The following is a 17,799-nucleotide window of genomic DNA, read 5'->3' as shown; positions in this document are numbered from 1 at the left end:
ACTCATGCCGGCCACATGACCACGGAGACGTCCTCGGACAAGCGCTGGCTCTTCGGCTTTGAAACAGAGATGAGCACCGACCCCTAGAGTTGGAAACGACTAGCACGCATGTGTGGGGGAACCTTTACCTTTTTTATATGTCTTGAGTGTTTTGAGCACCTCGTCGACCCAAATATGGGCGAAACATTTTGCCTGTTTCAGCCCACACTAGGGCCATCCACAGGCGGCAGTCGCAACTGCGACAATTGTTTATATCAAATAAATTTGGATTGCTGACAAAGAATTAAGAGCCTTGGTGGAGCAGTGGGCTAATGCCTCCTTAAGTAACACCAGCTGCCTGCAATTAGTGCAGGTTCGAGTCCCACCAGGCTCAAGGTTGACTCAGCCTTCCATCCTTCCGAGGTAGGTAAAATGAGGACCCAGATTGTTGGGGGCAAGTAAGCTGACTTTGTAATAATGCCGCTTGGGGTGTGTGTGTGAAAGCCCTAATAAGCAGGCATATACATAGAATGAAGGCTACTGCTAAGCTTGTAAGCCACCCTGAGTCTTCAGAGAAGGGCGGGATATAAATGGAATTAAAAAAAAAATTAAAGGGAGACTGATATAGCTATTTCAAGCTTCTTTGCTCTCATCAGTCAGCCCAGGTTTGAATCTCGGAAGGGTGTGGCTGACTGATGAGAGCAACGAAGCTTGAAATAGCTATATCAGTCTCCCTTTAATTCTTTGTCAGCAATCCAAATTTACATACACACACACACACACACACACACACACATACACACACACACATACACACACATATCTGTGTATGTGTGTGTGTGTGTGTATGTATGTATATATGTATGTTTTTCACTTTGATGCACCTCTGAATTCTCCCCATCCTTCGGTGGGCGTAGCCATTTTTTATTTTATTTTATTTTTCTTTCTGGCAGCTGATGCAGCAGCAAACGGTCCTCTCGGCTTCCCACGGCAGCTTTCTCAGTCCCAGCCTCACTTTTTCGCCGTGCCACATCCAGCAGATCGGCACCGTCAGCTTGAACGGCCTGCCAGCCACTCCAATTGCACCAACCTCAGGTACGTGTGGCTGCGGGGTTGATTAGAGGTCTGGAGGCTAAAACATGTAAGGAATGGTTGCAGGAATTGGGCATGTCTAGTAGTTTAATGAAGAGAAGGAGGAGGGGTGACGTTGATAGCCGTATTCTAGTATCTTAGGGGCTGCCCCAAAGAAGAAGGAGTCAAGCTATCCTCCAAAGCGCCTGAAGGCAGGACAAGAAGCAACAGAGGGAAACTAACCAAGGAGAGAAACAACCTGGAACTAAGGAGAAGTTGCCCCATAGTTAGAACAATTAATCAGTGGAACTACCTGCCTCCAGAGGTTTTGAATGCTCCACCACTGGAGGTTTTCAAGAAGAGACTGGACAGCCATTTGTCTCAAAAGATACAGGGTCTCCGGCTTGATCAGGGGGCTGGACTAGAAGACCTCCAAGGTCCCTTCCAGCTCTGTCATTCTGTTCAAAAACAAGGAAAGTGTCTTTTAGGCCAGGGCTTTTCAACCAGTGGTACGGGTACCACCTGTGGTACATTGGCACCTGGCAGGTGGTACGCGACCATCCTAGAAAAGTGGTGGCGGGGGAGGGGAATGAGCTGAACCGGTGGCAGCACCACACAAGCCTGAGCGAGAGACGGCTGGAGCTGCAGGACTGTCAGGGCTCAGCGGAAGCGCTAGGATCAGCACCAGGATCCAGCTGGAGCTCGGCACTGATCCTGGCGCTTCCGCTGAGCCCAGAAGAAGCGCCGATCAGCTGGAATGTTGCAGCATCTGCAGGGTCTTGTGATTTACATTCAGATGCTTGGCAACTGATTCAGGTTTATGACGGTCACAGTGTCCCAGGGTCATGTGAAGTGACCAAAACCTGCTGCAACCACCCAGCAGAGGGGGGGGGGAGAATAAAAACCAAACACCCCCCCTCCCCCACCCTCGCTGTCAATCCTCAACAGAAATGCTCACAACAATGAAAACCTCGGACAGGAGGAAGAGCGCCACCGGGCGGGCAGGCAGGTGTCTTGCTCGGCTGTGGCTTGGGGGGCACTTTTTTTAGTGCCATTGTAACTTTGAGCAGTCACTAAGTGAACTGTTGTAAGTCAAGGACTACCTGTACTTCCCTTTTTTCCTTTTTTTTTGTGCTCACGTTTTTGACACCTTGCTAGGCGACTGGTGGTACTCGGATGTTGCCATATCCTAAAAGTGGCACAGTGGGTGAAAAGGTTGAAAAGCCTTGTTTTAGGCTTTCAGAGCAGGGCCCTTTCAGCAGGTGCCAGGGAACAAAGAGATGCTTTTCTGCATGCAAGATGCACAGATGCCATTCCTTCGATTAGAAAACGCCCAAAATTCCTAACGCTGGTGGTTCTGGAAGAAGGAAACGATTGATATAAATAAAACTATAGGAAGCTTTTGCACCAGACAAGAGTGTTGGATCCCTCGCTGGAGATAATCCAAGCAAAGAAAGCCCAGCCTTCTGGAGGGCCAAAGGGCAGAACAGAGAGATCCCTCAAATGGTTTTCCCCTTCAGATGCCCTTCCCTGCACTTGACCTTCCTCCACCCTCCCCGCCCCATGAGGGGAGGGAAGGGGTGTGGAGGGAGCTGCAGGTGGATGCACGAAAAGGCAAGGGCAAGATTAAGTAAGAGAGGGATTAATAAAGGGAGGGAGGGAGGGAGGGAGGAGAAAAAGCATGAAAGAAGAAAGGGAGGGAGGGAGGGAGGGAGGAGGGAGAGGGGAAAGTAAGGGAAGGGGATGAAGGAAATAAATAGAAAAGAAGTGAATGGAAAGGAAGGAAGGAAGGAAGGAAGGAAGGAAGGAAGGAAGGAAGGAAGGAAGGAAGGAAGGAAGGAAGGAAGGAAGGAAGGAAGGAAGGAAGGAAAGGAGGGAGGAGAGCGTTGTGTAGTAGTGGATTCTTGGGAAGCAGGAGGCGAGACGAGAGGGTTCAAAAAGGAACATTGCTTTATTGTAGTAACAGGAACAGAACGGAATCAGAGGCTTCTGTGCAGCTACTTATACGGTTGGCCACTAGGCGGCGGCCAATAGGTTTAAAGGAACCTATTCCCGCCCCAGAGCCAACCAATGATCGTCCTGGAGACTGCACGTCTGGGCAGCCAGCCCGGTTACACAGACAGGTGTAATTAAGCAATCTCAAGCAGCATTCAAAGACACCTGAAAACAGTTCAGGTAAAAACCCCAATACATTACAGAGAGGGAAGAGAAGGAAAGAAATAGGAAGGAAAGGCAGGGAGGGGGATGAAAAGTAAACATAAAAGGACGAGAAGATGATGACATAATAGAGAGACAATGAAAAGGACAGAAAAAGAAGTAAAAAAGGAGGGATGAGAAAGAGAAAATGGAGGAAGGGAAGGAGGGTTGGAGAAAGGAAGGAAGGAAGAGAAAGAAAGAGGGAGGGGAAGGGAAGGAGGAAGGAAGGAAGGAAGGAAAGAAAAGAAAGAAAGAAAGAAGAAAGAAAGAAAGAAAGAAGAAAGAAAGAAAGAAAGAAAGAAAGAAAGAAAGAAAGAAAGAAAGAAAGAAAGAAAGAAAGAAAGAAAGAAACTAAAAGCACCACCTCTTCCTCCTGTCTTTTTATGTCTCTCTCCTGCAGGGTTACACTCACCTCCTCTGCTGGGCACAGCTGCTGTCCCAGGACTGGTCACCCCTATCAGCAACAGCTTTGCAGGAATGGTGGCCATTCCCAGCAGTCACCCTGCCTTGGAGACGGTTTATGCAAACGGGCTGGTCCCCTGCACAGGTAGGACCAAAAGCGGGAGGCTGGGGGCCAGTCCCTCTCCTCCCGGGGTGTGTGTGTGTGTGTGTGTGTGTGTGTTCATGTAGCGCAGGGGTGGGGAACCAGGGCCCTCTTATGACTTGTGGACTTCAACTCCCAGAATTCCTGAGCCAGCCATGCTGAGGGGACAGGGAGAGGTTTCCATGCTGAGCTATGTTGGCTCAGGAATTCTGGGAGTTGAAGTCCACGAGTCATGAAGGGGGCCAAAGTTTTCCTCATGCTGGCTCAGGAATTCTGGGAGTTGAAGTCCGCGAGTCATGAAGGGGGCCAAAGTTTCCCTCATGCTGGCTCAGGAATTCTGGGAGTTGAAGTCCACGAATCATGAAGGGGCCATAGTTCCCCACCCCTGATGTAGAGGAAACTCGTTGCAAGAACCCTGGAGACGGACAAGTTGGCCTGTGTCATTTGTGTACAACTTTGTCCTGGGCCTATCCTGGACCCCGCTGGAGAAAGTCAGAAGGTGTGGAGCAATTTCTATTTGACGGTCCTAAATGTACAGTATTTGCACAAAATGTGAAGGTGTTGGCTTCTTGATAGGTGAACTGGGGAAGGGGCTACCCTGAGAGGGGTGGGACCTGAGTTCTAATCCCCCTTCAGCCTCAAAAGCTCATGGATTAAATTTGGAGCTAGCCCCTCCCTCTTAGCCCAAGAGCCAATCAGATGTAGTAAGGGAGGGGCTGGACTAGGAGTGGGGAGATCTGGGTTCTAATCCCTCCTCAGCCTCAGAAACCCATTGGCTGCTTTGGGGCCAGCCCCTCCCTTTCAGCGCAAGAGCCAATGAGGCCTACTAAGGGAGGAGCTGGGGTAAGAACGGGGAGATCTGGGTTCTAATCCCTCCTCAGTCTCAAAAACTAATTGGCTGATTTGAAGTCATCCCCTTCCCCTCAGCCCAAGACCCAGTCAGGTGTGGTGGGGAGGGGGCTGGACTAGGAGGCGAGAGTCCCGGGTTCTAATTCCCCCCTCAAGCCCTCTCAGGAGTTTGAAATAGCTCCTTTTATTAGCAGAACCTACCTCAAAGGGTTGTTGTGATGAAAAGGAAATCAGAGGAGGGAATTCTGTACATGCTCCCAGGAGATCAAGCAGGGTCTCCATCAAATAGAGGAGGACAGATAGGATCGGAGGCCGAGTGCAACACAGTTTTAGAACTGACATGAAGCCCTGGACAAGCACCACAGGGGGATTCTGGGAAAAGGAGATAGTTAATGCCCTTCCTCCCGACATCTGTGCCCTCCACAGCATATGCCAGTACACGTAGTCCTCAACTTACAACCATTTGTTTAAGCGACAATTCAAAGTCACAACGGCGTTGAAAAAAGTGGCTTATGACCATTTTTCACACCTACGACCGTTGCAGCCATCCGCAAGGTCACGTGATCCACATTCAGAAGCTTGGCAACCGGTTCATATTTACGACGGTCGCAGTGTCCCGGGATCATATGATCCTCTCTCACGACCTTTTGTCAAGCAAAGTCAATAGGGAAGTCAGATCCACTTAACGACCGTGTCACTAACTCAGCAAATGCAGTGATCTGCTTAACAACTGTGGCAAAAAAGGCGGCAAGTTGGGGCAAAAACTCACTTAACAACTGTCCCGCTTAACAACAGACATTTTGGGATCAGTGGTGGACGTAACTTGAGAACTACGTGTAGCAGCTTTCCTTGAGCAATGGTGGATATCGGGGGGGGGGGCGTCTGGCCTTCTCTTTTCCATCTTGGATTTCTCAATATTATTTTTGAAAGTAATAAAAGTATTACTCAGAAATTTCTAATGAGTCTAAAGGTTGAAGCAGAAGCCAACTGAAGAGCAGAAATAATATTTTATCTAAGTATTGACAAGTACAAATGTGAAAAGCAGAAGTTACAAATTGTAAGAGGAAATATCGAAACAACTATAGGAGACGGACTGTAGTAACAGAAAATTAGATGGTGAAAGATAGGATATGGACAAAGGGGCTTCTTGGAACGTGGAAAGGACAGTGGTTTTAGGTGGTCCGGATAGTTTATCGGATGATTAGGGAAGGGGCGTTGTGCGCGATAGGGGAGATGGAATCTGCGTCGGGGACAGGATATAAAAATGTGTCAAACAGCTCTGTAAGGTGTGGCTGAACACCTGTGTGTGTTTCAGTCCACCAAGTAGACAATCACTTCAATATGAGCCAGCCGTGTGCTGCAGCTGCCAAAAAAGCCAACACAGTGCTAGGCTGCATTAACAGAGGGATAGAATCAAGATCAAGTGAAGTACTAATACCACTTTACAATGTCTTGGTGAGGCCACACCTGGAATACTGCATCCAGTTTTGGTCACCACGATGTAAAAAAGACGTTGAGACTCTAGAAAGGGTACAGAGAAGAGCAACAGAGATGATTGGGGGACTGGAGGCTAAAACATATAGGGAACGGTTGCTGGAATTGGGTATGTGTAGCTTAATGAAAAGGGACGTGGTGGCTCAGTGGGTTAGGACACTGAGCTTGTCGATCAGAAGGTTGGCAGTTTGGCGGGTCGAATCCCGAGTGCCGCGTAACAGAGTGAGCGCCTGTTACTCGTCCCAGCTTCTGCCAACCTAGCAGTTCGAAAGCACGTAAAAATGCAAGTAGAAAAATAGGGACCACTACGGTGGGAAGGTAACAGCGTTTCGTGCGCCTTTGGCGTCTAGTCATGCCGGCCACATGACCACGGAGATGTCCTTGGACAAGCGCTGGCTCTTCGGCTTTGAAACGGAGATGAGCACCGGCCCCTAGAGTCGGAAACGACTAGCACGAATGTGCGGGGGAACCTTTACCTTACCTTTACCTAGCTTAATGAAGAGAAGGGTGAGGGGTGACATGATAGCAGTGTTCCAATATCTCAGGGGCTGCCACAAAGAAGAGGGAGTCAAGCTTCTTCTTCTTCTTCTTCTTCTTCTTCTTCTTCTTCTTCTTCTTCTTCTTCTTCTTCTTCTTCTTCTTCTTCTTCTTCTTGTTGGCTGCTAAAAGATGGCGGACGTGCAGGCGGATCTGTTAGGGTGAGCTCTGCAAGTCTCAGAAAATAGGCGTCCTAGGAGCCCCCCAGGGGTGTTTTATACCCTCTGGGTTGGGGGGATAGTGCGGGCAATGATTTGGCAGCTGAAGGGTGTTGGACTGCTGTTTTGCTGCCGGTTCTGCTGCTTTCCCGGACTGGTTGTTTGCGGCGCCTTTCTGCTGCCTCGGGCGTTTTCCGGGCCGTTTTCGCGGTACCTGGAAGTTTCGGCGGCCGGCGGTTTCGGTAGCGGCGTCTTCGGCGGTGGCGGAGCCGCCGTCCTCGGATGGTCCCTGGCTGCTAGCGGTCTCGGCGGAGGCGCTTCGGGCCATTTCGGGCCGCTTCTGTGGTCGGCTTGGTCTGCCTCGGCTGTGGCGGCGGCGGCGTTCTTGGCCCGTTCCGATGGCGACGGTGACGGCGGCAGCGTTGCTCCAGGGCCGCTCTAGGCCTTCCTTATCATCGATTGTTCGCTGGGTCGTCTGCCTGACCGTTTGCCCGTTCCCGCCTAAGCCTTTTTGGCCCGTTTTCCATCGGCGGCGGGAAGGGCTGGATTATTCTCGGTTCCATCAGCGTCCTGGCGGCGACAGCAATGACGGCGGCGTCTGCAGCAGCGCTCCGGTGGTGGCAGCGGCCCTGGCGGCTCAGCGGCGACGCTGCACTCAACTTGTCTTTCCCTCTGCTTGCTTTAGCCTTTCTAGATGGCCTGGTACCCTTACTGCTGTTGGTGGCCTCGAAGGTTCCTGGGCTAGCCGGTTAATTCCGGTGGATCCCAGTGGAGCCCAGTGGTCCCTTGAGAGATCTATGCTTTCCGTGGCACCAGTTGTGACTTTGGTTGGTGCCATTGGATTTGTGGACCTAAAAGAATTAGACCCCAATGACTGCAGAACTGGCCATGATCAATCTTCTCGAAAGGTAGAGCAACGGAGGATTCGGCTATTTAGTAGTGCAGACTTTGATGATGTAATATACTATCACACCTCTGCCCTCGGACTGTTGTTTATTGCCATCCACATATCGTCCCCAAAGGATTCAGAGTTCCCTGGGTACTGGCCACAGTGAGAGGGTGGCCTGAACTTACATCTGCTGCCCCTAGAGGTGAGAGCTCTAGGGGACATGCTGTACCCAGGATGGATGTTTCGGACCATTCCCCCAGGAATAGGCTCTCCAACTGTCGTGAGAGGACGGTGGTTGGCCTGTCCTGGGGTGGCACCCAGCTGAGTGGCAGTGGCTGGGTGGAAGCTCGGGACTTCTATTTGCTCTCTGTTTGGTCCCTCCTCAATTAATTGACTATGGACTGCCTATATCTGGACTGCTCTTATGCCTTGTTTTAGGTACTCCTCTACGGACTTGCTCGCCCTCAGGGGTGCTCCCCCTTCCTGGAGGCGGCCCGCCTTTCCAGCCGAGTACAATCTCGAGGAAGGGCCCATTTATTGGGATCCTGAGAGATGGCTGGGCACGGGTATGGGCCTCCGACGTAAACCTAATAAGAGGTCCCTGGTTTGCTTTTTGTCAAAAATTTTTTGGGGGTTAGGGAGGAGGGAGGGTTCTTTTCTTGGTTGTTCGGACGAGGGGGGCAGTCCAACAACCTTTGTTCAGGCTAGTGCTGAGGCGGATCGCGGGGGGGAGGAACGGGGGTCGGTCGCTTCTGGGGCTCCAGGACCAGTCGTGGGACTATCTATCCCCACGACGATAGGGAATGGCAGCAGGTGTAGGAACAGAGGGCCGTATCGATCTCAGGGAAGGCCTCTCCGCTGCTTACAAGCGGTGAGGCACTCTGACCCTCCGGTTCCGCCCCGAGGCCCCGGGAGTGAGGACGTGCAGCCTCCTGAGCTCCGGCTGGTGTACTTGAATGCCAGGTCGGTCGTTAACAAGGCTCCTCTCGTCTGTGACTTGGTCGAGGGTGAGCAGGCGGACCTGGCTTGCATCACGGAAACTTGGCTGGGCCCAGAGGGCGGCATACCTCTGGTTGATCTTTGCCCACCAGGTTTCCGGGTGCTGCACCGGCCTCGGGCTCAGGGTAGGGGTGGGGGAGTGGCTGTTGTTATGAGGGAGACCTTGTGTCCACGGGAGGCCACCGTTCCCCAGATAGTCGGGTGTGAGTCTCTCTTTTTGAGATGCGGCCCTGGTGCGCAGTTGGGCTTGCTGCTGGTGTACCTTTCGCCTAGTCACGCAGCAGCAGCCCTGCCTGAGCTGCTCGATGTCCTCTCTGGGCTGGTGGTTGAGTTCCCGAAACTTATAGTTTTGGGGGACTTCAACCTACCATCGCTGGGAGGATCATCTGAGTTGGCTCGGGAGTTCATGGCTTCCATGACGGCCATGGACCTGACGCAAGTAATTTCGGGACCGACTCATGAGGGAGGCCACACCCTTGACCTAGTTTTCTTGTCTGGACGGTGGTTAGATGATCTTGGTGGGGGCTCTCCAATTATTATGCCCCTGTCATGGACCGATCATCATCTCCTGCGGCTGGTCTTCCGTTTTGCCACCCCCCGCCGTGGGTGTTTGGAACCAATTAAATGGTACCGCCCCAGACGCTTAATGGATCCCCAGAGGTTCCAGGCGGCGCTGGGGTCCCCACCTGCCTCCCTTGCTCACAGCTCGGCAGATGCCTTAGTGGAAGCCTGGGAAAGGACGGCCACTGAGGCTCTTGACCGAGTTGTTCCCCTGCGGCCCCTGACCCGGTGCAGATCCCGTCGAGCTCCATGGTTTTCTGCGGAGCTCCGGGAGATGAAGCGTCGGAGACGGGGCCTAGAGAGCAGTTGGAGGTCCAGCCGATCCGAATCCGACCGATTGCGACTAAGAGCCTACATTAGGTCTTATCTCGCTGCGATAAGGGAGGCGGGGTCTACCCACTTCGCCACCCTCATTGCGTCCGCAGATAATTGCCCGGCCGCCCTGTTTAGGGTGACTCGCTCCCTCCTAAATCAGGAGGTGGGGGAGGAACCCTTGCGGGGTCGTGCCGAGGAGTTTAACAATTATCTGTCGGACAAAATCGCTCGGATTCGGACCGGTCTGGACTCTGACTGGGCAGAGTCTGACGATCAGGACACGGGCGGTCTTGTCGATATCACCTGGGAGGAGTTTGATTCTGTGACTCCGGAGGAAGTGGACAGGATCATGGGGAGGCTGAGCACCACCACATGTTTATTGGACCCGTGCCCTTCCTGGCTGGTCTATGCAGCCCGGGAGAGGACACGCAGCTGGTTCCAGGCAGTTATATCGGCTTCTTTGAGTGAGGGTAGCTTCCCCGCCGTCTTGAAGGAGGCGGTGGTGAGGCCTCTCCTCAAGAAGCCTGCCTTGGACCCAGCTGTATTGAACAACTTTCGTCCTGTCTCCAACCTTCGCTTTCTTGCGAAGGTTGTTGAGAGTGTGGTGGCGCATCAGCTCCCTCTGGTCCTGGATGAAGCGGATTATCTAGACCCGTACCAATCGGGTTTCAGGCCCGGGCACAGCACGGAGACGGCATTGGTCGCGCTGGTGAATGATCTCTGGAGGGCTCGGGACAGGGGATATTCCTCTGTTCTAGTCCTATTAGACCTCTCGGCGGCTTTCGATACCATCGACCATGGTATCTTGCTGCGGCGTCTCAGGGGATTGGGAGTGGGAGGCACAGTCTTACAGTGGTTCTCCTCCTATCTCCAGGGACGTTCGCAGTCGGTGTTGGCAGGAGGGCAGAGGTCGACCGCGAGGTCTCTCATTTGTGGAGTTCCTCAGGGGTCGGTCCTCTCGCCTCTCCTGTTCAACATCTACATGAAACCGCTGGGTGAGATCATTCGTGGCTTTGGAGTTGGGTATCATCAGTACACTGATGATACCCAACTTTTCCTTTCGACCCCAAACCACCCCAGTGATGCCCTCAACGTGATGTCCCGTTGCCTGGAGGCGGTTCGGGTCTGGATGGGGAGGAACAGACTCCAACTCAACCCCGACAAGACTGAGTGGCTTTGCATACCTTCATCCCGGGTTTATTCGGACATTCCACCTCTGGCTATGGGGGGTGAACTATTACCCCCCGTAGATAGGGCTCGCAACTTGGGAGTCCTCCTAGATTCACGGCTCACCTTGGAAGACCATATAGGAGCTGTGACTAGGGGGGGCCTTCGCCCAGGTTCGCCTGGTGCGCCAGTTGCGGCCCTATCTTAGCCGGGATGATTTGTGCACGGTCACTCATGCGCTCGTGTCTTCTCGTCTGGACTACTGCAACGCTCTCTACATGGGGCTGCCCTTGAGGACCACCCGGAAGCTCCAACTGGTACAGAATGCAGCCGCGAGAGTTGTGTTGGGAGTCTCCCGATACTCCCACGTTACACCTCTGCTCCGTGAGCTGCATTGGTTGCCAGTTGTCTTCCGGGTGAGATTCAAGGTACTGGTAACGGTCTTCAAAGCCCTCCATGGCATGGGGCCGGAGTACCTTAGGGAACATCTGCTGCCGGCATCAAGCTCCCTGCGCCCTGTGCGTTCCCACAGAGAGGGCCTCCTCAGGGTGCCACCGATCAGAGAATGTCGATTGGTGGCCCCCAGGGGGAGATCCTTCTCTGTGGGCGCTCCGGAGCTGTGGAATCAGCTACCGGTAGAGCTCCGGATGGCGCCCGATCTTCGCTCCTTTCGTCGCGATCTTAAGACGTTTTTGTTTGTACAAGCCAGCCTAGCCTGATGGGGATCGGTGGGGTTGTTTTATTTTTGCTGTCTTAATTTTATTTTGGGGTTTTTAGAATTGTATTCCTATTGTTTTAACTTGGGCAATCATTTAATCTCTTTTTAATGTTTGTATTTGGTATTTTATTCTGCCCTGTGAACCGCCCTGAGTCCTCAGGGAGAAGGGCGGTATATAAATATTATTAAATTAAATTAAATTAAATTAAAATTGTTGTTGTTGTTGTTGTTGTTGTTGTTGTTGTTGTTGTTATTATTATTATTATTATTATTATTATTATTATTATTATTATTATTATTATTATTATTATTATTATTATTATTATTATTATTATTATTATTATTATTATGGCTTTGCAAATGCTTCTTTTGAAATAAAACTTTGTTGCTGGAATTCCAAGTGAGTTTTGTTTTGGATCTTGAGCCACGTTCCAAACATTTTTAACCCGCAAAGTTTAATCCAACATTTTTTAAAAAACAACAACAACAACATACAAGTGTTGGAATTTCAAACCCAGTGGTTCGGATTTCCCCCCCCCCCCCTTTCGTTTTCCTCATACAACTGTTTTTGTTGATTTTTCTAATCGTTAAAAAAAAAGAAGAAACCAAATCTCTTTCTTTTTTTAGCCCAAAACTCATCCGTTGCTGAGACCTTGCATCCGACTTTCACGGGAGTCCAACAATATGCAGGTAACATGGCTGAAGTAAACTTGTTTGGATGGTTTCCTCTGGCTGTAATCGGGGGGGGGAGGGAAGAGGGTTAAAGGGCAGTTTGGGAAGAGGGACTGAGAGGCGGTGAAGGCACCAGGATAGAAACCAGGAGACGGTGAGTTCTAGTTCCACCTTGGGCACGAAAGCCGGCTGGGTGACTTTTTACCAGTAGATGGTGAGTTCTAGTTCTGTCTTGGGCATGAAAGCCGGCTGGGTGACTTTGAGCCAATCACTAAGAGATGGTGAGTTCTAGTCCCGCCTTAGGCATGCAACCATGCTTGGTGACTTTGGGCCCATCACTAGGAGATGGTGAGTTCTAGTTCCACCTTAGGCATGAAAGCTGGCTGGGTGACTTTTTACCAGTAGATGGTGAGTTCTAGTTCTGCCTTGGGTATGAAAGCCAGCTGGGTGACTTTGGGCCAATCACTAAGAGATGGTGAGTTCTAGTCCCGCCTTAGGCATGCAACCATGCTCGGTGACTTTGGGCCCATCATTAGGAGATGGTGAGTTCTAGTTCCGCCATAGGCACGAAAGCTGGCTGGGTGACTTTTTACCAGTAGATGGTGAGTTCTAGTTCTGCCTTGGGTATGAAAGCCAGTTGGGTGACTTTGGGCCCATCACTAGGAGATGGTGAGTTCCTGCCTTGGGCCAGTCCCCCTCTCTTAGCTCAGCCGACCTCACAGGATTGTTGTGAGGAAAATAAGAGGAGGAATGAATATTAGGTCTTTTCACTGCTTTTTGCTATTTATACTGTAAAAATAATGAAGATGGGATTTTTTAAAAAAATCTAAAATTAAAAAGTGTTCTAAGTCTGGTGGGAAGGAATCTAAATAGGCTGCAAAGAAATAAGAGGAGGAAACTCTGAAATGTGCAGAATTGGTGGAAACTGTGAAGGAAAGAGTGAGCTCCTCTTTTAAGCAACCAGAATAAAAGCAGAGAATTTTGGATACTTTTTAACGGGTAACTTATCCTTGTTTTTACCTGGCTCCTTTTATTAGTGTATTGTATTTTTATGTGTGGTTTTTTTTTGATGCTCTTATGCTTTCAGTTGTACACTGCCCAGAGTCCCTCTGTGAGTGAGACGGACAGCACCGAAATTGTGTGTTTGTGTGTGTGTGTGTGTGTGTGTGTGTGTGTGTGTAGAGAGAGAGAGAGATAAGAGACAGACAGAGATAGAGATAGAAGATAGATAGATAGATAGATAGATAGATAGATAGATATTATATTATATTATATTATATTATATTATATTATATTATATTATATTATATTATATTATATTATATTATATTATATTATATTATATTATATTATATTATATTATATTATTATATTATATTATATTATATTATATTATATTATATTATATTATTATATTATATTATATTATATTATATTATATTATATTATATTATATTATATTATATTATATTATATTATATTATATTATTATATTATATTATATTATATTATATTATATTATATTATATTATTATTATATTATATTATTATATTTTCTGTTCTATTCTGTATTCTGTTCTCTTCTCTTCTCTCTTCTCTTCTCTATTCTAATATTATATTATATTATATTATATTATATTATATTATATTATATTATATTATATTATATTATATTATATTATATTATATTATATTATATTATATTATATTATATTATTATATTATATTATATTATATTATATTATATTATATTATATTATTATATATTCTGTTCTATTCTGTATTCTGTTCTCTTCTATATTCTCTTCTCTTCTCTATTCTATTCTGTTCTCTATTCTATTCTATTCTATTATTCTATTCTATTCTATTCTATTCTATTCTATTCTATTCTATTCTATTCTATTCTATTCTATTCTATTATTATATTTTCTGTTCTATTCTGTATTCTATTCTATTCTATTCTATTCTATTCTATTCTATTATATATTCTCTTCTCTCTCTTTTTTTTTTAATCCCATTTATATCCCGCCCTTCTCCGAAGACTCAGGGCGGCTTACAAGCTTAGCAGTAGCCTTCATTCTATGTATATGCCTGCTTGTTAGGGCTTTCACACACACCCCCAAGCGGCATTATTACAAAGTCAGCTTATTGCCCCCAACAATCTGGGTCCTCATTTTACCTACCTCGGAAGGATGAGTCAACCTTGAGCCTGGTGGGACTCGAACCTGCACTAATTGCAGGCAGCTGGTGTTACTTAAGGAGGCATTAGCCCACTGCTCCACCAAGGCTCTTCTCTTCTATAGCTATGCTATTCTATTTTCTATGCTATTCTATTGCTGTGCTGTGCTATGCTATTCTGTTCTGCTGAAACGGGAATTTATCCACTGGTGACCTCCGTCTCTTTCCTTCCACCCCTTGCAGCTGTCTATCCTGCCACTGCCATCACCCCTGTTGCGCAGGCCATCCCTCAGCCTCTTCCAATAATTCAGCAGCAACAGCGAGAAGGTAGGTAGGTCTTCTCCTGCAGGGACATGATGGGGGGGGAGAGAAGCAGGCAACCTGTGTTTTTGACGCTTCTGGAGACACCCTCCCCCCACCAAAATATCCTGGACTAAGGTCCCTTTACAAAGCAGGAAGTCTGTCTAACTGTGTCCGTACTCCATCACTGGCAGAAGAGATCTGGCTGGGGAAGTGTGCTCAGATGGAACTGATTTTATTCTTGCTCGTTCCTAAAATGTCTACACCGGTGCTCCATTCCAGCTGGCCCATAATTTAAACCCATGGCAACCCCACCACATTACCTACCCTACTGGTAGATAAGGCGGTTCTAGACTTAACATCTCCCAAATGGACGCGCCCAAAGCCCAGTTTCCACAATCCTGTGTGGAGAAATCCTGGCCCATATGCAGGAATGTAGGTTCCTCCCCAACAGGGTTCTCCAAACGTGGCGACTTTTAAGACTCGCGGACTTCAACTATGGCTGGCCAAGGAATTCTGGGAGTTGAAGTCCACAAGTCTTAAACTCAGGGCTTTTTTCCTCATAGAACGCTCAGAACAGAGTTCCGGCACCTTTTTTGGATGGAACCTTGTAGGGTAGGCAACGCAGGTTGTATGACATGTGTGAGTTCCGGCACCTTTTTCTTTTACAAAAAAAGCACTGCTTAAACTTGCCAAGTTTGGAGAGCCTCGGCCTAAGCAAATGCAGCCTTCCCAACGGATGCGATGCAATTGTAAGCCCCAAAATGACCAAGTAGGAAAGTCACTTCTGAAATGTGACGTTACAGCTGTTTTGTCAGCAACTTCTGGACGCTAACAAAACCAATTTTGAGCTGGTCCTGTTGGGTCAGCAGACAGATTCCTTGAGTAGAATTTAAGGTAGGTGACCAAATCCGATTACGTGATTGCTGCAACTCCGAAGGGTGCTGGAAGCAATCCGAAGCTGAGCTGTTATATGTCAGAGCCCCATTGGAGGTAATTCCTTTAAGTTTGTGCTCTTTCTAAGCTGTTTTGAACTATATTTCCCATAAGCTCTGTGGCACTGACTGCTGGTGGGAACTGAGCTTTGGAACCTATTAGAGGTGGTAAAAGAACTTTTCTTTTCCCATATATATATGTGTGTGTGTGTGTGTGTGTGTGTGTGTGTGTGTGTGTGTGTGTGTAAATTACTAACAAAGAATTAAGGGAGACTGAAATGCATTTCTAACTTATTAGTTTTCATCAGTCAGCCATACCCTTCTGAGATTCGAACCTGGGCTGATTGCACATTAGGCAGTTGTTTTTACTTCTTGAGCCACAGGATCTCTCTCACTTTTGTTAGCTTCTGCAAGGGGAGGTATGTGTCAAATACTTTAACTATTTAGATTACATTGCTAGGCCCCAAACATGGGGCAAATCTTTATTTCCTGTTTTCAGCCTATCTTGAAGGCCATCGAACAGGCAGTAGTCACACCGGACAGCTCATATATTTGTGTAAATTACTAACAAAGAATTAAGGGAGACTGAAATGCATTTCTAACTTATTAGTTTTCATCAGTCAGCCATACCCTTCTGAGATTCGAACCTGGGCTGATTGCACATTAGGCAGTTGTTTTTACCTCTTGAGCCACAGGATCTCTCTTGCTTTGTTAGCTTCTGCAAGGGGAGGTATGTGTCAAATACTTTAACTATTTAGATTACATTGCTAGGCCCCAAACATGGGGCAAATCTTTATTTCCTGTTTTCAGCCTATCTTGAAGGCCATCGAACAGGCAGTAGTCACACCGGACAGCTCATATATTTGTGTAAATTACTAACAAAGAATTAAGGGAGACTGAAATGCATTTCTAACTTATTAGTTTTCATCAGTCAGCCATACCCTTCTGAGATTCGAACCTGGGCTGATTGCACATTAGGCAGTTGTTTTTACCTCTTGAGCCACAGGATCTCTCTTGCTTTGTTAGCTTCTGCAAGGGGAGGTATGTGTCAAATACTTTAACTATTTAGATTACCTTGCTAGGCCCCAAACAAATGAGGACCCCTCATTTGTCCTCCTCCTCCTCCTCCTCCTCCTCTCCACAAACCCCTCTCTCTTCTAGCACTGATGATGCTACTTAGTTGGGTCATGAAATGTCTGTAAGAAAACAACCAAGTTCAGAGAGCACCAAGGACCTCACAGTCCTCCTCTTCCTCCTCCTCCTCCTCCTCCTCCGAAACCCCACGTTCCCTTCTAGCACTGATGATGCTACTTAGTTGGGTCATGAAATGTCTGTAAGAAAACAACCAAGTTCAGAGAGCACCAAGGACCTCACAGTCCTTCTCCTCCTCCTCCTCCTCCTCCTCCTCCTCCTCCTCCTCCTCCTCCTCCTTCTACTCCTCCTCCTCCTCCTCAGAAACCCCACGTTCCCTTCTACCACTGATGATGCTTCTTAGTTGGGTCATGAAATGTCTGTAAGAAAACAACCAAGTTCAGAGAGCACCAAGGACCTCACAGTCCTCTTCCTCCTCCTCCTCCTCCTCCTCCTCCTCCTCCTCCTCCTCCTCCTCCTCAGAAACCCCACGTTCCCTTCTAGCACTGATGATGCTACTTAGTTGGGTCATGAAATGTCTGTAAGAAAACAACCAAGTTCAGAGAGCACCAAGGAACTCACAGTCCTCCTCCTCCTCCTCCTCCTCCTCCTCCTCCTCCTCCTCCTCAGAAACCTCACGTTCCCTTCTACCACTGATGATGCTACTTAGTTGGGTCATGAAATGTCTGTAAGAAAACAACCAAGTTCAGAGAGCACCAAGGACCTCACAGTCCTCCTCCTCCTCCTCCTCCTCTTCAGAAACCCCACGTTCCCTTCTAGCACTGATGATGCTACTTAGTTGGGTCATGAAATGTCTGTAAGAAAACAACCAAGTTCAGAGAGCACCAAGGACCTCACAGTCCTCCTCCTCCTCCTCTTCCTCCTCCTCTTCCTCCTCCTCCTCCTCCTCCTCAGAAACCCCACGTTCCCTTCTAGCACTGATGATGCTTCTTAGTTGGGTCATGAAATGTCTGTAAGAAATCAACCAAGTTCAGAGAGCACCAAGGACCTCACAGTCCTCCTCCTCCTCCTCCTCCTCCTCCTCCTCCTCCTCCTCCTCCTCCTCCTCCTCCTCCTCCTCCTCCTCCTCCTCAACCCCACGTTCC

General features: G+C 48.4%; 1 protein-coding gene across 1 annotated transcript in view; it reads left to right on the top strand.

Annotated features, from left to right (window-relative positions):
- The window catches only part of CELF5 (CUGBP Elav-like family member 5), a gene marked incomplete at its 3' end in the record, with an annotated part of 88,346 nt that overhangs the window by 65,848 nt on the left and 4,699 nt on the right, over positions 1-17,799 (top strand). The window contains exons 7-10 of the mRNA XM_081321283.1: positions 933-1,074; positions 3,647-3,793; positions 12,105-12,167; positions 14,571-14,654. Coding sequence (XP_081177409.1) covers positions 933-1,074; positions 3,647-3,793; positions 12,105-12,167; positions 14,571-14,654 — 436 coding nt within the window. The remainder of the gene's footprint in view (positions 1-932; positions 1,075-3,646; positions 3,794-12,104; positions 12,168-14,570; positions 14,655-17,799) is intronic.

The sequence above is a fragment of the Vipera berus genome, assembly GCF_964194415.1.
Source record: "Vipera berus genome assembly, chromosome: 1".
In the NCBI taxonomy this organism is placed as follows: Eukaryota; Metazoa; Chordata; class Lepidosauria; order Squamata; family Viperidae; genus Vipera; species Vipera berus.
This window is presented reverse-complemented; position numbering and strand designations above follow the sequence as displayed.